Genomic DNA, 24185 nt, shown 5'->3' on the forward strand with positions numbered 1-24185 from the left:
AGAATTGAAAAAGAAAATGTGGTACATTCAAGCGATAGATTATCACTAAACTGTTAAAAAAAATGAAATTATGAAATTCTCAGGTAAGCAGATGCAGTTGGAATAAAATCATCTTGAGTGAGGGGACCCAGACCCCAAATGACAATATGATATATATGCTCACTTATGTGTGGATGTTAGCTGTTAAGTCTATAAACAGGCTATAATCTATATAACTACAGAGGTTAGGTATTGTGTTAGGAGCTAGTGTGTCATGGATGAGGGAAGGGTTGGATTACCTTAGAAAGGGCATATAGAATAGATAGTTATGGATGGATGTGGGCTGGGTGGGTCACTGGAACTAGAGGACCAAACAGGGAGAAAGAGGAAGAAGGTCAGTGAGAGAAGGAATATGGTGAGGACCAGCAACATCTAAGGACCATTTGAGGGGTCATATGGAATCCTAATACAGAAGAAACTTCCTAAAACACATATGAAAGTGATCCAAATGGAATGGCCAAATAATGGGCAAGATGGGGTGATAGTACCAAAACTGAAAATTTCTTGTCACCAAATGAAGCCTCCAGTTCCAGAAATGGATTACATCTAATCTAATTCATGGTCATGGGAACTCCCCCATGGGAACTCCCAAACAACCCAGGCTATTGCCAAGACTATTGGTTGCTCTCCACAAACTGATGGTTAGGTCTATTGCTGAAGCCAGCACCTACACAAATCATTAAACACGGAGAAGTGATCTGATGCCTACATAAAGTCTTCATCCCTACTGACCAGTGTTCATGGTACTCAAAGGTACTCTTCTAACTTTATTTTTTTTATTTTTATGGATGCCTCTTTGTATCCCAATGAGAGAGAGGAAGAAAGGGTATAGATTTGGGTAGGTGGGGAAGTAGGAATGACCTGAGATTGGTTTGGGGAGGGGAAACCATAATCAGAATATATTGTATTGAAGTATCTATTTTCAAGGAAAATAAAAAGAAGCCAAGCTGACAAACTGAGGACTAGCAATGGTGTATCTGTGCTTCCTGAGTGCAGACAGACTGTGACCATATTCATCATGATCCAGTTACCATATCTCGTGGTTCACTTCTTACCTTTAAGTGTCATGATGGGTGCACTCCATTGACTGCTAATGGAAATTCCTTTCTTTCCTTAAAGTGTATTTTATCAGCTATGTTGAAACATCAACAAGAAAAGCAACGAACACACATTCTCAGTGTCAGGATTGGTGCATCACATGTACTAACTCTGTTCCACAAGGCTTACCACTATATTCAACTGATTTACGGTCTCAGTAATTATCACAAGTATCTTTGTGATACAAAGAAGTGAGCAGTCACCTGGAGATGTGAGGGCTCAGTTTAAGCTCGTTGTCCAACTTCATTGGTCTATGCATCTAAATTTATATCAATATCATACTGTTTTGATGTGATAACATTGGAGAGTATTCTACACTAAGATATAATCCTTCCAGTTTGGTGTGTGCGTGTGTTTAATTTTTGCTTTTTTATTTTATTGAAAATATTTTTTTCATACAATATTTTCTGGTTACCCTGTGGTAGGATTTGTTAAAGGAAGCAGAGGCAGGAGGACCATGAGTTTGTTTATTTGTTTGGTTTTGATCTAGATAAGTTTGGCTAGGGAAGTACCTTTTTCTATATCATTTTTTCTTGGTAAATCCTTGAAGATTATCATAGTAATTTTGACAGAGATCTCATTGAATCTGTGGTTCTCATTAGGCAGTGTAAAAGTTATCACCATGTGGAGTCTTTTCTCCATGAACATGGGAGGCATTCCCATTGTGTGTGTTTGTGAGTGTATGTGTGTGTACTTGTTTAATTTATTTAACCAATATTTTTATAATTTTATGGTAGATAAATTTCTTTTGTTTTGGTAAATGCATTCCTATATATCTATAGTCATTGTAAGTCATTACTGATTGGTATCCATGTTAGCTAATTCACTATCAGAATGTGAGAACATTATCCACATTTGCATGTGAGTTTTGCACCCTTAAGCATTGAGAAATTCAGTCATAACTTTAAAGGTATTTCTGGTAAAGATTTTTGGAGTTTTGATATATTTGATCATAGTATTGGCAAAAGTGATGAACTGAATTTCACTTTCTCAATTTGGATGCCTTTTCTTCTTTTCTCTTGCCTGATTGCTTTGATGAGGACTTCCTGTACTATGTTGAGCAAAAGCCATGAAAATTAGCATTCTTTTCTTGCTCCAAGCATCAGAAAGCTTTTAACATCTCCAATGTTAAATATGATATTAGTTTTTGACTCTGTGAGTGATCTTTACATTAAAATTATATATATTTCTAGTAAGTTCAGCTTTTTTCATGAAGTGGCATTACATTTTATCAAGTACCTTTTGTACATCTGTTTGACCACGGATCCCATGTCTTTCATGCTATTGGTATAGTAGACTTCCATAATTAATGTGAATATATTTGAACTATCTTTGAATTCCTTTCTATGAATTCACTTTTTCTGTCATAAATAATCTTTATTATAATTTTCTGCTTTATCAAGTTTGATATCATTTTGCTTAATGTAACTGCAACACTGTTCATGAAGATAATGCTTGTCATTTTCCCCTCTGGTGTCCTTATCTGGCTTTGTTGAATATATTTGTAAAAATTCCATTGTCATTATTTATTTACTTTTTAGAATAGCTTAAATGATTTGGTGTTAGTTCTTTTATTAACAAGCAAATTTAAAGTAATTCCTTTACCACTAATCATTTCTTTTCAAACTATTATTTTTATTTGTATTTCTAGATAATATAAATAATGCTAAGAAATGTGGTCTGTATTTTTCAAAATTAAGGAATGATTAATCCATTGTAAATGAATTATGTTATTATAGTGAACTGGAATAACTTTCAATGTAGTACTAGTATATTTGCATATACAGAATCACATATTTATCTGTTCAGAAACTTTACTGGAGATTTCTTACATATTTGAAATAGTTTACACTATTTTTTAAAGTATTTGTTCATTGGATCTAACTGCTCTTACTTACAGATGGATGGGTTTTGAAGCTGCAAGTGTGAAGTTTTACTGCTTAGGGCAGAGTAGTGTATGATGATTTCATTTCTTCCTGGGTTCACAAAGCTATTGCTAGCAATGCCTTTGTTCTGTAAAGCTTTTTACTTGAAAAACATTACTGTACTAGCAACTGTTTTCCTTAAATTTTATTTTGTATTTAATTTTGCTAATATGCTCATGTAATTAGTAATATTTTCATGTTTTTCTACACACTTTCCAATTTTATTTTGTCCTATTTTAAGCTTTTGTGTTAATATAGTTAAACTATTTTAATTCATTGTGGTTTCTAATACATTAGAGTTTTGGTTAATTTGGAAACTTGCTTTTCTCCTTGTATCTAGCCTTCTTCCAGTTCTGTCATTATGCGAGTGTGAATAGCACAGCTCGTGGACATATTTGATCACCCCCTGTCCCAGGATGTTCCAAGTTGTCAGTTCCCATGAGAACTCCCTTGCATAAAGAGTTCCCGCTATGGAAATCGGATGTCTGCACCTAAGGTTACTGAATTATAGTTGCTGTTATCCTCACGGCTTTCCTTTCATCTCCTTGCAGGGAAGATCAAAGAAAACCAGGGGAGTCCTTTCTTTCCTGCACCTAGAGTCACCTCAGGAAAGGCTCTCTTTGAAGTTTGTCACTTGGAATCTTTGCTTTATTCTATGAGACGCTCTTTTAGTAATGCATGCATTTTGTGACTTTTGGCGTCACATTGGGGAATGGATGTGCACAATTTTTCTTTAACTTCAGTTCAGGAATGAAGCTAATCATATGGTACCTCTTTACGTCATCCCACAGCCTTAAAACTAGCAATTTAAATAGAATGATTGCAGTTTATGTTGAATATTGCTTTTCTGCATTATAATGTTCCAACATACACAATGCAAAAGGGACATCATACATTTTATGCTGTAATATAATTGTATACTTCCCAACATACGATCATTCTGAAACATTATCATGTGTCCACATATAACTTTATATATGCATAAGTTTATATAAATATAGGACAACATGTGACCTTAAAAAATATACAGCAGTTATAGTAAATAACGGTAATAGCCTATCTGCAGGTAAGATGATACAAAGCACTAACATCAGTGATTAGTCTTTTAATTACTAGTGAGAATGATGTTTCAAATGTTCAGTCAGAGATCATTGTTAGGTAGGTGACACGGCTCACTCCTCCAACAGGAGCCTTGAGATTCTGAACCTCAGGTCAGTCTTGCATAGCTCATTGTCAGCCTGCAAGAGCAGCTGCTGGAAATCCATGTATAGCATCTGGATTGTGTAAGTAAATGGTTTTGATTAGTAATTACTTAGAGTTGAAACACTAGAACATCCCTAATGATTAAGAATAGACTGCATTATTTGAATCTCTCCTTGTCAAATATTAATCCTATGTCATCCTTGATAATGCTTACTGGGGCATTAGCAGGTAGCAGTGGACATGATAGCCTACAATTTTGAAGTTGGTTACAATTCATCATCCATACTGCTTAGCACCGTGTGTGCACAGAATCATAATTACTAATGAACAGCTTTACAAATATTCCAAGTAGTTAATAGGAGAGCCCGAGGGAAATGGAATGATAACATACGAATATGGAATTCAAATATTGGGCAGAGAGGTAAGGGCATAATATAACTTTCATATATACTATGGCCTATATTCCAGATATAATTGCACTTTTAATTATAATATTATTATTATATTTCTAGATAACAAACATCATATGTTAGTAATATATTATTGCTATTTTAATAACAATAAAATCCTTTTTTCTGTGATACACTGTTTTAATTGGATAAATAAGCCAACTGGCAGAACTTGATTAAGTCCACAGAATGCCTGTTCCATTAGGAATTATCCCTGGAATAGCGTGCTGAGTCAGTCACTGCCAAGTACTTTTAGGCTTCGTAGAAATGCTAGGAGGGTGTGGGTAGGAGTGCTAAGGCTCTCCAAAAGAACTTCACCAGAAAGATACTGAGAGCATGCTCGGTGAGACACAGAGGGCATTCTCTGTATCCATGACATTTCCGTAGCTGGATATTCTATCTTTAGCTTTTGCTCTCTCAAGAGTGGCTATATTCTCCTTGGAACTCCATCTGCAAAAAAGTGTGGGAAATTGCTGTCGTGCGTGCCTTGGTTGCTCTGCCCACTAGCAATGTAAAACAAGCCAGGAATTTACCTCCTGTGAGTTACAATATGGCTTTACTACTAGCGTCTGAGAAAATAGGGAATAGAGGATGTCTGTTCTCAAGGCCATCTCTTTTTTTCAGATTAGACTTCCCAAGGCAAATTCAAATGAAGTCTGATTGGGCAGCACAGAAATGATACTTCAGATAGCCACCCAACATTCTAGGTCAGGAACTGAGGGAAGGGATGAGTAGGAAGGTGCTAACAACTGTCCCTTCTTTTACAAAACATTTCGGTGTCCAGATAGCCAAGCATTAGAACATCCCACATAAAATCACCCCGCGTTTTCATGCCATCCAAGTATGTGTTACCGTGACAGATGGAAGAGATAATGAGAACTCTTTAACAGCAAACAATCCTAACACAGCACAGCAGACCATCACTATGAGAAAGGCTGCCCTCAGGAGTCGACTGTCTTGGGTGACAAACTGACCTGAGATTCAGGAGCAAAACTCCACACTCTAATCAAAGTTGTTAGAAGCTTTGCAAAATAAAAGGCTCGCCACATTGTTTAGAAAGCCCGGGATTCCAGGAACCGAGCAAGATGGATACCTGCATTGATCTTGTTTCCGGTTTCCAAAACTGAGGCTTTATTGGATTGGTGCTCCAGAGTTTATGCTGGACCAGCCTCATTCTGAGTAGCCAGATGGTGTGCTTGAAATATGCTTCTCTCTCCTCCTGCCTCCCTCACGGTAGCCACAATAGGTCATGCATGCCCGGTGCATGACCATGCTTTCCAATAACAATCATTCAGCTAAAGAATAACACACCCTAGTGCCACTCCAAACCACTTCAGACCTGCCCCAGTAACCTTAGGGGCAGATACCCAGAATGTGGGGTAGCTCCTATGTCTCGAGGGTAAGCCTTGTTAGCGGTCTCACCATTGAATTGTCCTCTGAAATTATGATGGGGTCCAGGTCTCTCTGGTGACTAGCTCTAGCCTTCCCCATGTGGGCCCTGGGCATAACATACGATCCCTCCTCTCAGTAAGACATTCAAATCTCTTCATCTCTAGCGCACAAATTTTCCATGGTGCTATTTACTATATTTTTAAAGGCAGACTGAGGCACCAGACACTATATACAAGTCTCATCTTTGTGAGGGGAACAAAAGTGAGCCTGAGAAATTAAGCCGAGACGCATATCCCAGCTTTGCTTCAGGAGTCAGTTTCCCCGTCTCTGGTGCCTCTCGGTGATAAGAGTCAAAGCGTGCATGCCCAAAGGACATTTTCTTGGAATGATCTGGGGAGCAGCTGGACCCTTGAAGTGTAGGTCTTACCCTTGAGGAATACCTGGGACTGAAGACTAGGCAGATAGGATGGGCCTGACCCCGATTGATTCCCACGCCTGTGGCTGTCGGGGACAGCTTTGGGATCTGCGCAGGTTACCTGGCTTCCTGTTCAGTTTCCACCCCATCCAGGAGTCACTAGTGTGAGCCTCAGCCAGTTCCCTGCCTGGTTTGCCTCACAGGGAATAAATAGTAAGAACTAGAAGATCTCCAAATTAAACACAACATTCATCTTTACTCTTGCAGTAAATTGGGACAAAATATTATACCGATTAAAATGATTGTTGTAGTGACTTCACTGTTACATGTACTGTGTATTTTTCCCCAGTGATGAGAGAAAAGGAAGAGACGACTTTCCGGTCCCAAAGCAAATTGACAGAGAAGAAACAAAAAACACACTCACTGTGGCCTGGTGTTTCTCTGCTTTCTCAGATGTCTCTCTAAGCTGCTTCTGCAAGGCGTCCTGGAGAGACTTCATTTCTTCCCTAGGTTAGTAGGAAAAAAAGAACAAAGAAGGGATATCATACGACTCCACTATTTTCCACGAACTTTACAAAAAGAAGTTTGTCTATCCGTCTAAGTCTAAGGAGCAGCTAACTATAATTATGAGAACCTGCAGCAATACAAAGGGATGCATCTGAATACACTGATAATAACGAGCTTTCTTTTCACACACATGCATAAAGCAGGTTATAGTTAAGGGAAATTGCCTTGTTATTATGTTTTCTAAGAATCTCACAGTGAACAATGATGTGTGTTCAATCAACTCGATATACCAACTCAAGTTGGAAAGCTAATTTCACTGACAGCATGTAGGGTATGAACACACTGGGTCAAAAGTCATTATAGACTTCTGAAAGAAATTATTGTAATGTTATGATCCTCATAATTTCTTAGTTGTTCAGTATTGTTGCTTAGATATACTTTATTAGTTCTGAGAATTTTTCATGAAAACACAAGGAAAGGAGATTTAGTTCTAATTATAGTTTAAGTAGCACAGGAAAGAAAATGTGTGACTATAAATACATGGACATTGTGTCTCCAGATCATAAGTATGCATGGATTATGTCTTGTTTTTTTGGGGGGGGTTGGAGAAAGACAAATGCTTCATTGTCGCTCATATTCGTAATGTAAATCAAGAAAAGTTCTCAGTGCAAGGGTTATTGGAGTGAACAAATTACAGTAATAGTGCATATGTGTATGTGCATATGTGTGTACATATTTGCATGTGTGTGTACATGTTTGTGAATGTCATGATGAAAACAATTATTTCATGGGCTAACTTAAAACACTAGCTTCCTCTTAAGGATTTAGAAATTGTGCATGTAGGATTAATGACATTTACTTGCTTTTACCACCCAAACTATACTATTGCCTCAAAAAGAATAGATTATAAAAATGTTAGTGTGTGGGGGTGTGTGTATAAGCACATGCGTGTAATAGAGTACACATATAGGATACATAACTATGCCTAGAGAAGTTGCCTAAAACTACAGCAACAAAGCAGGGCACTGTTCTATTCCACGACAATCAAACCTAGTTTAAATTAGGCAATCAATTGCTGCAAAACTACTTGTGATAATCTGGGTGAATAGTAAAATGTCCTCCTTGTAAAATTGTTCATTTAGAACTGGGTGCAATAATACAGACACTTTGTAGGCCTTTGGCAAGGCTTAGATGACATAACAAACAAAATGTTTAGCACCAAGCCTAGAAATGGAAGTTACTTTTTGTACAACAATTAAAAGACCCAACCCCATAGAGGCCTGAAGTATATTCTTTGAGCAGAAAGTCCCACAAAATGGGGTGCTTTTCTTCCCTTTAGCAGGACACTCTGTGTTCTGGATTTCTACGCTATGTCACTAGGTACTGTAATCACCAAGAATTAATTTTCAGGGGAGGCAGAGGAGAGAGAGAGAGAGAGAGAGAGAGAGAGAGAGAGAGAGAGAGAGAGAGAGAGAGAGAGAGAGAGAGAGAGAGATGGAACCATTGTGGTCCTGGGTAAATCCATGATTCATGGTCTAAAGCTAAATTTCAGCTTTCATGGGAGATTTTCTGGAATACCATATTTTTTTACAGAAGCTTTTGTGACATAATAATTAATGGCATAGTATATAAATGCTAAATGCAATATACAAGAAAGTAAAAGATGATGATACGCAATAGACACATGTGTTTTCGATCAAGTCAAAATGTGATATCTGTGTCTCATAGAAAACTGATTTTCACAAGGACACCTGAAGAAAGTCACTACACTACTTCTAGTAAACGGAGGGGGGGAAGGGGAGAAAGGAAGGGTGCCAGAAAGATGGAACGGAAACAGTGTTTCTCAAATACAAGTTGAACTCTGAATTATATATTCAACAAAAAAAGTTGAAATAATTTTATAGCAGCTAGAGCTTTTCATTCAAGATTTTATATTTAGACTACCTATTACTAGTTTTAAACAACGAATAATAGATCTAATAAAATTATACTATAAATACAAGGCAATAAAAATCCCATATTCTGATGTCTAAAGCCAAACTGGGAATGGAAACAAAGCAAGCAGTAATATGTTAGTAAAATCTGGAGGAAGGGACCTGAAGGGAAGGCTCAGTAGTTAAAATCGTTTGTTCTTCTTGCAGAAGGACCCAGGTTCAGTTCCCAGCACTGTAACTCAAGTCCCAGGGAACTGGTTACCCCTTTGCAAATTCTATGAGAACCACACGTGCACCTGGTACATATACACACACTCAACAAAACACTTGGATGCAAAACACATGGATGTAAATATAAATACAACATTTTTTAGATGGTGGAAGCAGAGAATTTTGCACATAATTGAGCTGCTAAATGGGACAGACAATTTGGCCTTACTTATACTAACCACCCCTCAGCACATTTTTTTCTGCTGATATGGCTATATATCCCACTGTTCTCCAGCTTTGGCGCCTGCCTCCCAGACTCACAATTTTTTCCACTATGAGCCCCGGCTTGCTTGTTTTGACACCACACCTCACTTGAGGAAGATTTGACCACATAATTAGTGCCGGCTGCTTCAGAGCCTCTTTGGTGTGGATGTGAATCTCTAGTCCTAGGATTGGGCAGCCCCAGTGACAAGGTGGCATTGCTCCCAGGCTTGTCCGTCTTAGTATAGGTTATCGTGTCGGGCATACATCTGACAGCTAATCTGTGTGGTTTTCATCACTGTTTTTGTGTCAGGAAGGAGTGAGTTTCAGATGGCAATGTGCTGGTATACCAATCAGTAACTTACACAGTAAGAGCTAACCCCTCTCCCAAGCTTCCCTCTTGTTCCCAGAGAACATGTCAACGGTCAGTACTCTTACAGGGCTCTGAGTGTGAGTTCGTCTTCCTTTCTAACTTTCTAACTATTCCCCCATCCAACAGCGAGAACAAAGCACCTTTTCCCATTTATTCTTAAGACACTGCATGACACCCCCAGGGTCATTTTTCTGCTTAGTGCTCCTTAGTAACGACATGTTCTTTAATGTTTCTTTGTCAACCTGAGGGTCTTCTGTGAATATTACCCAGGCATCAATATATTATGAACAGTAATCAAAATAAGATAGTAAAAAATCCCTATTATCTATCTACTAATGTGATTATTAGATACTTATCAGCTATTTATAATCTATCATTTTCCCTCTCTTTCCACACACATATTTCTCCCATTAGAGGTGAACCACCCACTTATCTCTTCACATAGTTGTATATGGATCTCTCATATCCTTTAGATTTAATTTTAAAAAATGTCTCCAGATACAAAGAGATACTCTATAAGTTTGCTATTTGTTCATTAGGGAAAATTCTAGTTCATACAATTTTGTTTTGAAAAAGTTACCTACAGCCATGACCAAAATTTACTGAGATTTTATTGCAGATTCAGTGGTACACAAAACTGAGCTATTTGTTTTCAACAAGTTTTTTTCATTTTGTGTAAAACTCTGAAATTTCAGTGCCAACACATCTGCTTTCTTTCACTCTTTTGTTGGAACAGATGTTCAGTCCTCTGAGAATCTGTGTGTGAAGCTCAAGTGTAAATGATTATTTAAATGTATTTACAGACTTAATGCCATTCTCCTGATTGACCTAAGGGATTTTCATGTTATTGTAAACATACCTGAGCATCTACAATCATAGCAATGACACAGGCTCTTCTTCATCTTTGTCACATCTCAGATACCACACCTACGCCTTCCTGAGTAAGGCTGAACTTTCTGAAACAATGTGATTTTAATAAAAATGTGTCTTCATTACCTAGTCTTCCCCGTCCTCTTGAGCCCACAGGTTCTACATCTCCTTTTCATCTTAAACAGAGTTGGCATAACAATTCTTTTGAATTGACTACTACACTCGATGCAGAGCTATCCACTGTGAGTTCTCAAGGCTTAGCACTGAGATCCACCCCGAGGATACCCATTAGAAGATTTTGCCCCACACCCAATTCCTCCACCTCCCTTAATCACTGGTAACTGGCTTGAGTTTTGCAGATATTAGTTTTTGTGTGATTTTTCCTATTATGCCTTTTTTCTTCAATTGCTTTGGTTGAGAAGAAATCATTTGTTAAAAAATTTCCCCAAATCTTAGTTTATTTTAGTTGACAATTACTCCGTTCATATATTTTCCTAGAAAAAAAAATACATTGTTAAATTGCTACCATGTTGCTCTATAGATATCCCAAACTTCTCTTTTTAACTGATATCTTACATTCTTTTACTAATTTCTACCAACCCAACATCCCAGTAGAAAGGGGAGACTATTAAACTCCCACTTCTAAGAGGTCAATGTTTTTAGATTCCTTCAAATCTGATCTTTTTTTTCTTCAACTATTAAGATAATTAGCTGTGCTTTGCAAATGAGGAACCCAAAACACACAGAAGTAAAACAAAACGAAACAAAAATAAAAACTGGCTTAAACGTCAACCAGACAGTAGGTGGCTAAGGGGCTGCCTGTAGCTCACTGGTGCTGCTAATACAAATCATGAAAAAGACAAGAAAAGAGATATCCGCTTATTTTAACATTAGTATCTAATAGCTAAAAAGACAAAAACTCATCGTTGTAAACAATGAAGAGTAGTTCATGACACTGACATTTTAACCACATTAGTGACCTGACCTGAAATATGTCAAAATGTAAGGTCACAGTGGAGACCCAGGCTGATGACAGGATTGATAGTCAATTCCTCATCTTATATTTTTGGTTGTGAGCCTAGCCTTTAATGGCTGAGCCATCTCTCCAGCTCTAATTCCTCATCTTTTACTTGATATGCATAATGTTTTTGAACAGCATCTTTTCTCTTTTTTTTTTTTTTTTTTTTTTTTTGCCTGCTGACCAAAGACCCAGCCTGGAATGATGTGGACATTGAATTGGACTGTTTTAAAAAAAATGTCAAATCCCCAAAACACAGGTCTTGGCGAGAGTATAGGTCTCACTTAACTGCTTTGAGCATAACACCTTCACGAAGTCACTGCCTGAAACGCACACTTGAGACTCAAGTCCCACCCCACCCAGAGACCTGGTTACACGAAGTACTGGATCAATGGCATTTGCACCCGTGAACACAACAAGGTAAGGTCACATGTTATAGCAGATGGATTTTGCTAAACTTCCTGGTTGTGTTTTAATAGTGTCGCAAAAATCAGAGTGGGCAGGAAGTCTTAACGTAAAAGCAAAAAGGAAGAATGTAAAGGAATATAGAACTCCAGTCTTACCTCTGTTTCTGGCCCAGCTCCAGAAGCTTCTGGACATCCGTTTTCGAAGACTGCTCGTCATTTTTCAAAGACTGGAAGAGAATTGAAGGGAAAGGGGTCTTATTTAGATAAAGCAAGGTCATTTGCTTTACTGTCTGTATATAATACCAGGTGTTGAGACACTTGGTCTGTTGGACAAACGTATTAAAATTAGTCCCCCTCCCCAGCTACTGAAGGTGCCCAGGACACACACAGAGTTCATGAGACACAGTAGGACATGTTCAACTCCTACACATGATCAGCCTTCAGTCAACACTCACCATTCAAATGTTGGAGAAAAGAGAAACATCCTGCAAATACGTTGCTTTCTTTTTAAAAGTCTTAATTTTTAAAAAAAATTTTTGATGTGTATGTGCGCGTGTGAGTGTGTGTGCGTGTAGTATGTGTGTTGTCAAACATGCCATCGTGCAGGCGTGTAGGGCAGAGGATAGCTTTGTGGAGTTAGTTCTCCTACGTCAGATTTCCGTGTGTTTCAGACATGAAACTCCAGCCACGGGGGTTGACTGGCAAGCACCTCCACACACAGAGCCATCTCATGTGCTTCCCAGTCTCTCTATACATAAATAAAGAAAACAAAACTTTCTCTAGTTCCTGTAAAATTTGTCCTCGGCACCTATTTTGAGTCAGCTTTTGTGTAGTCCCAGCAAATGGAAAAGCTCTCAGGAAGCTTCTCTGCACAGGTAAGGGAATAACCTAATTGAAACTGAAAGCAGTCAGAGGCACGTGCTCGTCCATTCCTGTCTATGTCTTATTTCTAAGTAGTGTGTTACGATACAAAAGGACAGAGGGCCAGGTAATTTTATGCCTTGTCACTATGCATAGGTATTACAAAATAATATATGCCACTCCAGTCATTATTACTTACATACTTGCAAATTGAGGATCTAGAGGGCATCAATTAGAACAGAAAAGCCCCAGAAGCTCTTCTTATACAAGGATGTGTCATATGAAACTTTCTTAATAACTTCCTTATTTATGTTCAGTAAACTGCCTAGTAGAGTAACCTGCCATACTTGATGTTAAGAGTTTGAATTGCAGTAACAGTTTCCCCAGCATAGCTGTGATTGTAGGGAGATAACTGCGCTCCAGCCATTGCTCCTTAATGTTTATTTAACGACACCTACCCTGAATTATGCAAAGACTTGTAAAGCATGGTGCTGCCTGAACAGTTTCAGCCTGGCGTTCAATAGAGAACTTTAACACAGTGTTAGCTTCCCCAGAGATACCTAGGAGCTGACAAGGGTTACCCGAGAGTCCCTTTAGGAAATATTGAGAATTTTTATGTACTTACAAAAAACAGCTTCTTCTAACAAAGAGGAGAGTTTGAGAATTTTTGGGGGGGTTATATATATTTTTTTTATTTTTAAATTTAAATTAGAAACATGGTTGCTTCACATGTCAATTCCAGTTCCCTCTCTGTTTCCCTCCCCTCCTCCTGTGCCCTCCCACCAATCCCCCAATATCCCCTCATTTACCCAGGGAGGGTGAGGGCCTCCATGGGGGTGTCCATAGTCTGTCATTTCATCCAGGGCAGGGCCTAGACCCTCCCCCAAGAGTTCAGGGTGAGAGTGCATCTCTCATTGTTGGATCGGAGCCCAAAGTCCATTTGTAAGCCTGGGATAAATACTGGTCTGCTACCCAAGGCTCAATAGATTGCCTAGGCATCCTCACTGACACCCACATTCAGGGGGTCTTGATCAGTCCCATGCTGGATTCCCAGGCATCAGTCTGGGATTCAAGAGCTAACCCTTGTCAGGTCAGCTGTTTCTGGGGGTTAAACCAGCCCAGTCTTAATCCCTTTGGTCATCAGGCCTCCCCTCTCTGTCACTGGATTTCTTGAGTTCAGCTCAGTGCTTAGCCGTGGGAGTCTGCCTCTGCTTCCATCAGCCACTGGATGAAGGGTCTGTTTCCCAGACTCTCTGGCCATGGGATTGTAGGCTGCCACTTCCCAGATATAGGTCTAAAATCCATATATGAGAGAGTACATGCCATGTTTCTCTTTTTGTGACTGGGTTACCTCGCTCAGGATGGTTTCTTCTAGTGTCATCCATTTGCCTGCAAATTTCAGGATTCCATTGTTTTTTTTTCTGCTGAGTAGTACTCCATTGTGTAAATGTAACACATTTTCTCTATCCACTCTTTGGTTGAGGGGCATCTAGATTGCTTCCAAGTTCTGGCTATTACAAATAATGCTGCTATGAACATAGTGGAACAGATATCCTTGTTGTATGAATGGGCATCTTTTGGGTATATGCCTAAGAGTGGAGTTGCTGGGTCTTGTGGTAGGTTTATTCCCATTTTTCTGAGGAATCTCCATACTGATTTCCAAAATGGCTGTACAAGTTGGCACTCCCACCAGCAGTGGAGGAGTGTTCCCCTTTCACCACATCCTCTCCAGCATAAATTGTCCATTGGTGTTTTTGATTTTAGCCATTCTGACAGGAGTGAGATGGTATCTCAGAGTTGTTTTGATTTGCATTTCCCGGATGGCTAAGGATGTTGAGCACTTTCTCAAGTGCCTCTCAGCCATTTTAGACTCCTCTATTGAAAATTCTCTATTTAGTTCTGCAGCCCACTTGTTAATTGGATCCTTTGGTGTTTTGGAGACTTGCTTCTTGAGTTCTTTGTAAATTTTGGAGATCAGCCCTCTGTCAGATGTGGGATTAGTGAATATTTTTTTCCATTCTGTTGGCTGCCTTTTTGTCTTGTTGACTGTGTCCTTTGCCTTACAGAAGCTTTTCAGTTTCAGGAGGTCCCATTTATTAATTGTTGATCTCACTGTCTGTGCTACTGGTGTTATGTTCAGGAAGCTGTCTCCTGTACCAATTCGTTCAAGGGTACCACCCACTTTCTCTTCTAAGAGGTTCAGTGTGGCTGGATTTATGTTGAGGTCTTTGATCCATTTGGACTTAAGTTTTGTGTGCATGGCGATAGATAGCCAAAACAACCCTGTTCAACAAGGAGTTTGAGAATTTAAATTGGGTTTGATCCTAAGCACCCACAGGGAGGCTAAGAACTCTCTGTCACTCAATTTTCAAGGGATCTTGCACTCTCTTCTGGCCTCCAGTATTGATTGCACGTGGAGCCTAGACAAAACATTCATGTGAAATTAAAACAGACGGAACAAATAAATACTTTTAAGAAATAAGGAAGAAACTAAAAAATGAAGAGAAATTTTTAAGTAAAACAGTTAAATGAATAGATAAGAAAGTCGTGTTTGATGTATTGAGGAGCTCTGTCGTCTGGATAGCACATGCTAGTTATCTTGGAATCAGAGTGACTGATTACTTCTAACCTATTTACCCAAAATTGGGCCTAATAACATCACCTTAATAAAGACAGGACAGGTTTTTTTTTTCAATGCATCTCAGCAGCTGATAGAGTGCTTGCCTAGCATGTGGAGATCTCCAGGTTCTGGCCACCAGGACTATACATAGAAATGGGCGCTGCAGGAGGCATGCACAATCCCAACCCTGAGGAGGAATGAAGATCACATGTGCATGTTCATCACTGACTACATAGCAAGCTCAAGGCCAGCTTGAAAAACTAGAGCCTGTCTTGAAACAATCAAAGTGTGGCAGCCCAGCAGGAGTCGCTTGAGGTTGGTGAGAAGGGCTAGCTGCTTGTGGCCCATGTCTTGGCTCACCCATATTCCCCTCATTAATACCAAGCTAAGGTTAGGTGGGACAGTTTCTGTGGGGCCTTGCTAGTTCCCAGTTTCCGATCTGGGGTGAACAGCCATTTTATTCATGTTTTGTGGGGAAAAGTCACATAACACTTAGCTGTATACAATTTACTTTTAAGTTTGGAATCTGATCTCACCTATTTTTTTGTCTGTGAATGACTTACCCACAACTTGTGAGCTACTTCAGTCTTTACTCTTCATTTTATAATCAATGTAATAGCATGCTAATTTTGTGGGGCGTTGGCTGAGAGGATTTATTAAGATTAAACAACGACGGAAAAAAAACATTTTTTGTAGTAGGTGCCACAAAACAAAAAAGTCATTTTCAAAGTTGTAACATTTCAGGGAAGTCTTTTTCCCCCCTTTCAAAAATAAAGCTTTGTGGAAAATTTTTCTTAAGCAGCGTTGTAGTGTAGAGTGAGACACCTTCACCGAGGAAACAAAAGTGTCCTGGGAACACAGTAATCACTGATCTCCCCAGGGCATTTTGCCATATGCTGAGGACAGCCCCCTGAGTACGGGCAGCTGTCTTGAATATTCCTAACAGGCTTGTTTACCTGTTAATTGTCTTCTCTGTAATCTCTGCCTTGGCTTTCCCAAATAAAACAAGATCAATTTGCAGCCTCCTGAATCCTCCCCTTTGCTTTTTAGAATTAGATGCCCAGATGCACAGCATGTTTCCTCATGAGCTTCCTAATCCTCTACCTGTCACCAGCTCCTGTCCAGTGGTGCTAGTATTACTCTTTCAAGGCATAGCACAACTTCTGCAGCGACAGCCTCAACAGTGAATTCAAATGCTGGCGCCGCTCATTACTTACCTGTGTGCTCTTTCTAAACTCTGTGTTTGTAGTATAAAAGATTAGTAACTACAGCAAAGTTTTCAAGTGAAAATTAAATAGGAGCTACGGAAAGATAATCCAACATACGAGTTGGACAACTTCAATGCTCTACTGGTTGAGTGCACACCCGCCATCATCCTTCCTAGAGTGCCACAGTGGCGTCCATGGAGCATGCAAAACTTGAGAAACCAAGATAACATACAGCCTCGGTTGGGCGATGTGTGGAAAGGCTTTGGAGCAAAGAGCATACGTTTAAACTCAAGGGTCTTTACTGACTTTCAGAACTACTTTCTTTAGTCAATATTGCTTAGGCATAATAAATCACAATAAAAGTAGCATTTCCTCTATTTATTTAAAAGAGTTTTATCATGCAGTGCCACCAAAGCAAAGAATTTAGTACACAGTAGACACTCAGTGAATGCAATATACCAGTCTTTTTCTCATAATGTTGTGTCTCAAAGTTTTTTGCCTTATAGGTCCTGTGTGTGTGTGTGTGTGTGTGTGTGTGTGTCTGTGTGTGTGTGTCTGTGTGTGTGTGTGTGTCTGTGTGTCTAGTGTGTGTGTGAGATCTTTTCTGGTTTTGCGTTTCTATGAGATTCCTATGGGTATGAACATGTGTGTATCTGTGTCTATATGTGTTTATTGTGTTTAATGAGATTCCTGTATGTGTCTGTATCTATTTGTGTTTATTGTGCTTTTGTCTTTGACTCTTTTCCTTCTGCTAGCTTGTTTTTGTCTTATTCTAATTTTTTTTGTTATCTCATTATACTTTTTAAAAAATATCCCTTTGGTAAGGTTTGTTTTCTCAAAAGAGGCAGAAAAGGGGTAGAACCTCATAGGAAGGAAGGTGAGGGGAACCTGGAGGAGTCGGGGGGGGAGAAACCATAATTATAATATAACGTATGAAAAGCAATCTATCTTCAAGAAAACAAAAAAGTACTTTCACGGGAAAAAATAAAGTACTACCCAATGTTTTAGAAGATTTTTATCTGAATAGACCTTGCTTTTGTTTTGTCTTGTTTTAAACATTACCGACTCCTTTGTAAGACATTTATCCATTTCTATAAAGAAACTACTTGAAGGATCTTCACAGCTATGGCAGGGAAAAAATAAAACATTCTCTTCTAGACACCATTCCTATATTCTTTAACCTTCAGTCTAATCCTCTCCAGCAATCTGTAACAGCAAGAACACAGGAGTCAAATTGATCTTGGGAGCTGGGAGAAACTGATGACTTTGTCAAGTATACAGTTTTCTCCCTTTGATGTTTGGAAGCTGCAGGTCTCTAGACCATTTCAAAAGATATTTCCTTTCAAAGTTCAAACAATAATAAATATTAACTGGGGTTGGCAAAGCCTAGAGATGCAGAGAAAAGTGTTGAAAAATGCATATCCGTCCAGTGGGTGACTGGACTCCTTTGCTACCAAGATTTGTTTCCAGCTCACCTGAAGGTTGACTTTGATCCCGTCCAGTTCTCTGGATGTCTTTGTCAGCTGCCGCAGGACGGTGCTGCGTTCCTTAAAGACTTCCTTCAGCTGCTTCTCTAGCTCTTCATAGTCCTGTCTAACACAGAAGAAAGGCATGAGAGCCCTCCACACACTTCCACCTGAGGGCAGACAGTAAGTTTCGCAGGTTCGGCAAACTCTAGACTGAAACCTTAACAAGCAATTCCGTATGAAAGTCTTCTCTTCCAGAGAGACCTATCCAGATACACAACAGGGTCCTTGATTTCATCGCTGGCCCACAGAGAAGAAAACCAAATGGGAAAAGAATTTCCTTTCAAATTATGTTCAAGAACCACTATTGGTTTTAAAGACAGGCCAGAGAGAGGACCCAACCATTATGAAAGGCAGTCAATGCATACCGCAATTCCAGTGAACTTCAGACAGAAAGATGCAGTTCACGTTCAAGGAAAAGCTCAGCATGCAGTAAATATGGGCTTGCCGGTGTGTGTATATATATGTGAGCTTGAGGGGCGGGGCTGGAGCAAGAAAAAAAAAGGTTTTCTGGTTATTAAAATAAAGAAAAAGAAAAGAAAACAGACCTATACATAATAGGGGAAGTATGCAGTGACTAATCAGAACACATAAGGGAAAACATTCAAAGCTCACTTGCTAAGAAAAATATCTTAAAACAGAGAAGATTATTATAAAGGTAAATATGAATTAGCCAGAAGGGAGAAAGCGCTTGTAAACTGACAGTGGCAATAAAGTTATTTCCTTTGACTAATGCCAGCTGTGAAGCCCCGATGAAGGGGAGGGAGATGATGGTTGCTTGCAATAAAATGTGGGCATTGAAGGGACATGCCAGGCTTCTGAGTGAAGTTTAGGACTTGGGGGCCTTGTTTGGACAATAAGAGTGAACTGAAAATGTTCTAGTCAGGCGGAGACGAGGCTGCATTGGGAGTCTGGAATGTTTTCTCTTTCTGGAGATCTGGAGCGAAGTCCTGGAGAATGGAAAGTGAGCACAAAACCCAGCACACAGTGGCCCCAGGCTGGAATGCCTGGCTACAATTAGGCTCGAAAAAACCGGAAAACACAGGGACTGGTTTCCGTGCATCGCGCGAAATGAGATGGATATGAAATCTGCTCTTGTAAATTGTTTTGTTTTTGTGTGTTCTATGGATAGAGAGGGCGGTGAGTGATGTGGCCGTGATGGAGATTTCAGCAGCTTTTTTTATAACTAGCCCTTCACCAAGAAAGAAGCCAGAGAGAGCAGTGCACAGGGAAAGTTGCATTCTGTTATAAACTTGTAGAAAAGGGCACCAAACCTTCCTCCATGTTAGTTTGTTGGGAAAATGTGAGATACTGGCGTCGCCCACATTTTCTTTTGTGTTAAATCGTGTAGTTTATATAAAGCTTTGACCCCAGTGTAAATAAGGTTTTCAAAATGAGTAATATCTTTATTGCTGAGAACCTTAATGAATTTCATGCATGATCTGTAGAAAATAATAATTTACACCGTGGAGTTTATCGGTGGTTATTAAATTTATTTCACCTAGAGTAGATTTTAATGGCAATTTTTGTTTTTGTTTTGTTTTTGCTAAGTGTAGATGGGTGTTTGCTACCCTTCAGCTTCTTCCTTTGAGAAGGAAATTAGAATGGTTTGTGGCTAAGAAGCACACTATTCCACAATGACCCTGACACAGACCCAGTCCAACAATGACTTATCAATAATTATACAATAATAAACTTTCCCAGGAGTTTGTAGGTCACACTGACAAAACCAATTAACAAATAATAATAAACGTTCATCTCTGTCTCACCAGAAAGCACAGTGTCATTTCATGCCTTCGGTTTCTCTCGTATAATAAACATGTCTTCAGAGTATCATATATATTATAAATCAAATTGATTGATAAAACACATTGCCAATGCTTTGCATGCGAGATGATATAACTCATTTTGTACTCCAGGCAGTAAGCGCTCCTGGTAACCCTGTTTTCCAGTAGAAATAATTGAGTCAATAAGATAATAAATCACTTCCAAGGGCAAGATGCTATTATGGAATGGTCTATCAGTCAGCTCCATGCTCCCTGTCTCAAGCACTGCTCCAAAAATACAATGACATCAGAACAAGAATGCTGACCTGGCTATGAGTTTAGAGCTAAATGTTCATTGTACGTTTGATAAAATGCTTAGTTTATAGCTTCTCCCTTCTATATTACACGTATAAATATTCAATATCGCTTTTGCTTTTCATTTATGATTTTTCATTATAGTATTATTTCTTTTTGCTATTTCAATATAGTTTACAGTCATCTCTCATAATCATATTTGGTGTTTCCCACCTCTGTGATTAAAAACACACCTTAGGACTTCAAACAATCTACAGTTTAGTAAATGCAGCAGTACTAATGAGCAGGATAAAAATAATTAGAGAAATAGAGTCAGGAAGCTTAAACAATTAATCAGTGCCTTCTGGTTTCAAACATTGCTACACTACAGAGTCGAAACGGGAAGAAGTGATCACAGGATGTTGTTCCATTTGCAGTAAGTGCTCGTTTTTCTTTCAATACATTCGTCTTTAAAAACAGAATGAAAACAAAGGCTCACCCTTCCCTCATGCTCTGCCATCAGCCTCGTGTCTCTGTGTTGACAGGTGGTTTTAGACATTCTGTTCTGTGTGCACTCCAGCCAGCCTTATTACTGTGTGCTTAGCGTGTTCCCATTTTTCCTTCTCTTACAGTGTAATAAAGTCCAGGGATGCGGCCACACACATATTCCCTTGACTCACTCTATGACCTATGATATTCTCGTTGGTGAAGACACTGAAGTAAAATTACTCAGTTAATTCGAATATGTGCTAGAGAGCTTGAATTCTCTAAACCATATTGGTTTATCCAGGCAGTTGATATTTTTCTACACTTCCAGATAGAGAGGTTACTGTCTCACCCTTTGAAAAAGATACGTGTGAATGGCACAGGAGTGGAGTCTGTATTAGTTAATTTACTGTTGCTGCAATAGTGACCATGACCTAAAGCAATCCAGGGAGAAAATGGTTTCTTTCTTCTTCCAGCTTGGACTCTGTCATTGAGGGGAGTCAGTGCAGGGGAGTCAAGGCAGAAACCTGGGAGCAAGAACTGATAATAGAAGCCAGGGAACAGTAGATTACTGATTTTCCTCCATGGCTTGCCCAGTCTGCTCTCCTATGACACCTGGGCCATAATCCCAGGGACAGCACTGCTCCCTGTGAGCTGGGCTTTCCCCTGCCAATCACTAGTTGAGAAAAGGCCCCAAAGGCTTGCCTTCAGGCCAGTCTTACAGAGGCATTTTCTCAGCAGTGATTTCTCTGCCTCCAAAACTCTAGCTTGTGTCAAATTGACAAAAACTAGTCAGCACTTATTTACAGCCACTTTCTAAAACACTTCTCACCTATTTTGTGAGATAATGGCTCCATTTTCATAAATTGTTGCTTCCCTTTGTCTGTATCAGTTCTCCTCACATTTAAGTAGGATTAGATCTTGCATTTGTTAAGATTGTCACAACAGAGTCCTACAGAATGGGTAATGAAAATACTGTTTTCCCTCACAGTTCTCCAGTATCCAAATAAAATTTCAAGCTGCTTTAGGGTTGGCTTCTTTGGAGATTGTGAGGGAATATTCACTGTATTGGATCTCTCTCAATGCAGAGGGCTCCCTTCTTCCAATGTTTTGCACATCTTTTTCTTTTTCGTGTGGCTCTGCGTTCGATTTTTTTTCTTTTTATAAGAATGTAGTCCTATTTGTACCGCACCATAACAATCTGCAAATGAGTGTACTTCTAAAATATCAAAGGCTACAACAAACGTGTATAAATATACAAAGAGATAATCCAATTATAACAGTTTTCTAATCTCATTCTGAAGTCATTATTCAATATAGTTTTCTGATAATTGTTCTATGTAGAAAATATCTATCTATCTATCTGTCTGTCTGTCTATCTATCTATCATCTCTTATGTACCATCAAAGAACTAAACATCTATCATCTGTTTATCTCTCATTTATCAATTTACCTTTTATTTACTGCCAGGGTCTGGCTTGTGTCAGTCCTGTGCTGAAAGAGTCATCTATTCTGGACTGATGTCTTTAGGGCCTGTTCAGAACCATCCAAACAGCCCTGGGTCCAAACCAAGCTACCTGGCAGTGTTAAGAATGAGACAGAGACATCTTGTCATTTCAGGAGGGCTCTCAGTCAACACTGGAGACCCTAGTTTATTCAAACATCTTCTTAAATAGCTTTCCAAAAGCAGGGGTACTGGCATAAAACATCTATTGTCATGTATATAGGGCTGACTAGGAAACACTTCCTTTAACCCTAGAGATGGTCCTAGAAAGCATATACACAAGCCCTCGGACTTTCAGTAAGGGTACCATTGTTCAGACAGGTCCCATTAGTCCCCAGGCACATCCAACTAGCCCTCATGGTGGGTGTGGGGCCTAGGACTATTGTTATACAAACTAGAAGCCATTCTCCACTGTGATCAGGCCATCTGGAGGTAACCAGCTAACATCTAAAAGATAGGTGGGACTAGGAGTCAAGGAGGACTCTGGGTAGAAGAAACACAGGAGTCAAGATGTAACCGCCATAGGGATAAGAAGCCCAGAAACTTCTCTGGTAAGAGAAATACTTAGATTAACAATTATGGGATAAATACTTAAGTCAGAGCTAGCCAGTAAGAAACAAGCCAGGCCAACAGCTTCATAATTAATACAGCATCTTGTGTGTTATTTGGGGACTACAACACGGCAGAGCCCAGGCGACTGGCGGGGAAAAACCAAGCAGCAGACAAGGAAAAGGCTTCTCTTTACAATAGACAAATGCAAATATTCTGTTATGTTAGAGTTTCAAAAAACTATCCATTCACAACATCTCCAGTTGATAAACTTTGTGCGATCCTAATTGAGAAGCATGCAAAGTACATGCATAAATCATGGAACTATTGGTAATGTAGCATAAAAAGTGATTATACAGCAATTATTTTTGCATTTATATAATACTAAAGAAGCAAACTTTGCATGCTAACAGGGCAGACACAGTGCTCTTGTCTTTTTCTGTGATGCCCTGAAGGTTTTCCTACCTTATGTTTAAGCACTTGTTACAGTATTCTGTTAAATAACATTTATGTATTTCAGGACCCAAAGCAAACAATGGAGAGTCTGCTTTAACCTTCCTCCCTACAGCCAGGGGATGTGACAGACCTATTTTCTCTTTAGTTGTTTGTTAGAATCCTTGCCAACCCATCCCACTGTCATAAAGTTTACCTACTCTTGTTCCTTTTCTGTGATAAAGAAAATGTTTTATGCCCTCACTCTGAAATGCTTACGGTTTTGAGAATAAAGCATTTTCCGTACTGTTCTAGTATCTGGGGTGATTTTTTTTATTAAAATACAGATTGTTCAACTTGATACCACATCACGAGATGTCTAAAAGCTTCAGTCTAACGGAAGGAACTGTTGTTTACACTTTTCCTGAATTTAGTCATCTGTCATGGCAACCTTATTTACAGCCTGTCTCAGTCCATATGGAAGCATCATCTTATTACCCTGAAATGCATGTGGTCATCTTCGTAAAGTCTAGCCTTTAACCTATGAGCTCATTAGTTTTCTGAGCAAACACAATGTATATTTTCTCTATTTTGCATTTAGTCATTATTTGTTAGATATATATTTGGTTTTCTGAGCCAGGGTTTCTCTGTGTTGTGCTGTCCTAGAACTCATTCTGCAGACCAAGCTGACCTCAAACTCACAGAGATTTGTGTGTCTTTGCTTCCTGAGTGCTGGGATTAAAGGCGTGCATTACCACCACCTGGCCAGATTTTATATTTTTAAAGAATGACTATACAGCCATTTATATAACCAATTTCTTTTTTCCCTAAAGGCAAG

The 24185-nt window shown here is 39.1% G+C and overlaps 1 protein-coding gene across 2 annotated transcripts in view; it reads right to left on the reverse strand.

The window, feature by feature from the left end:
* Luzp2 (leucine zipper protein 2) overlaps nt 1-24185 on the reverse strand; it is a 368204-nt gene that overhangs the window by 173577 nt on the left and 170442 nt on the right. Inside the window, exons 2-4 of one of the 2 annotated variants that reach the window (XM_040733304.1) lie at nt 18266-18383; nt 12258-12328; nt 6946-7027 (exon numbers count right to left, since the gene is read on the reverse strand). In XM_040733304.1, the coding sequence (XP_040589238.1) occupies nt 6946-7027; nt 12258-12328; nt 18266-18383 (271 nt within the window). The remainder of the gene's footprint in view (nt 1-6945; nt 7028-12257; nt 12329-18265; nt 18384-24185) is intronic. The other variant, XM_040733305.1, reaches the window with a different exon arrangement.

This window comes from Mesocricetus auratus, unplaced genomic scaffold (assembly GCF_017639785.1).
Source record: "Mesocricetus auratus isolate SY011 unplaced genomic scaffold, BCM_Maur_2.0 Super-Scaffold_100030, whole genome shotgun sequence".
Taxonomy (NCBI): domain Eukaryota; kingdom Metazoa; phylum Chordata; class Mammalia; order Rodentia; family Cricetidae; genus Mesocricetus; species Mesocricetus auratus.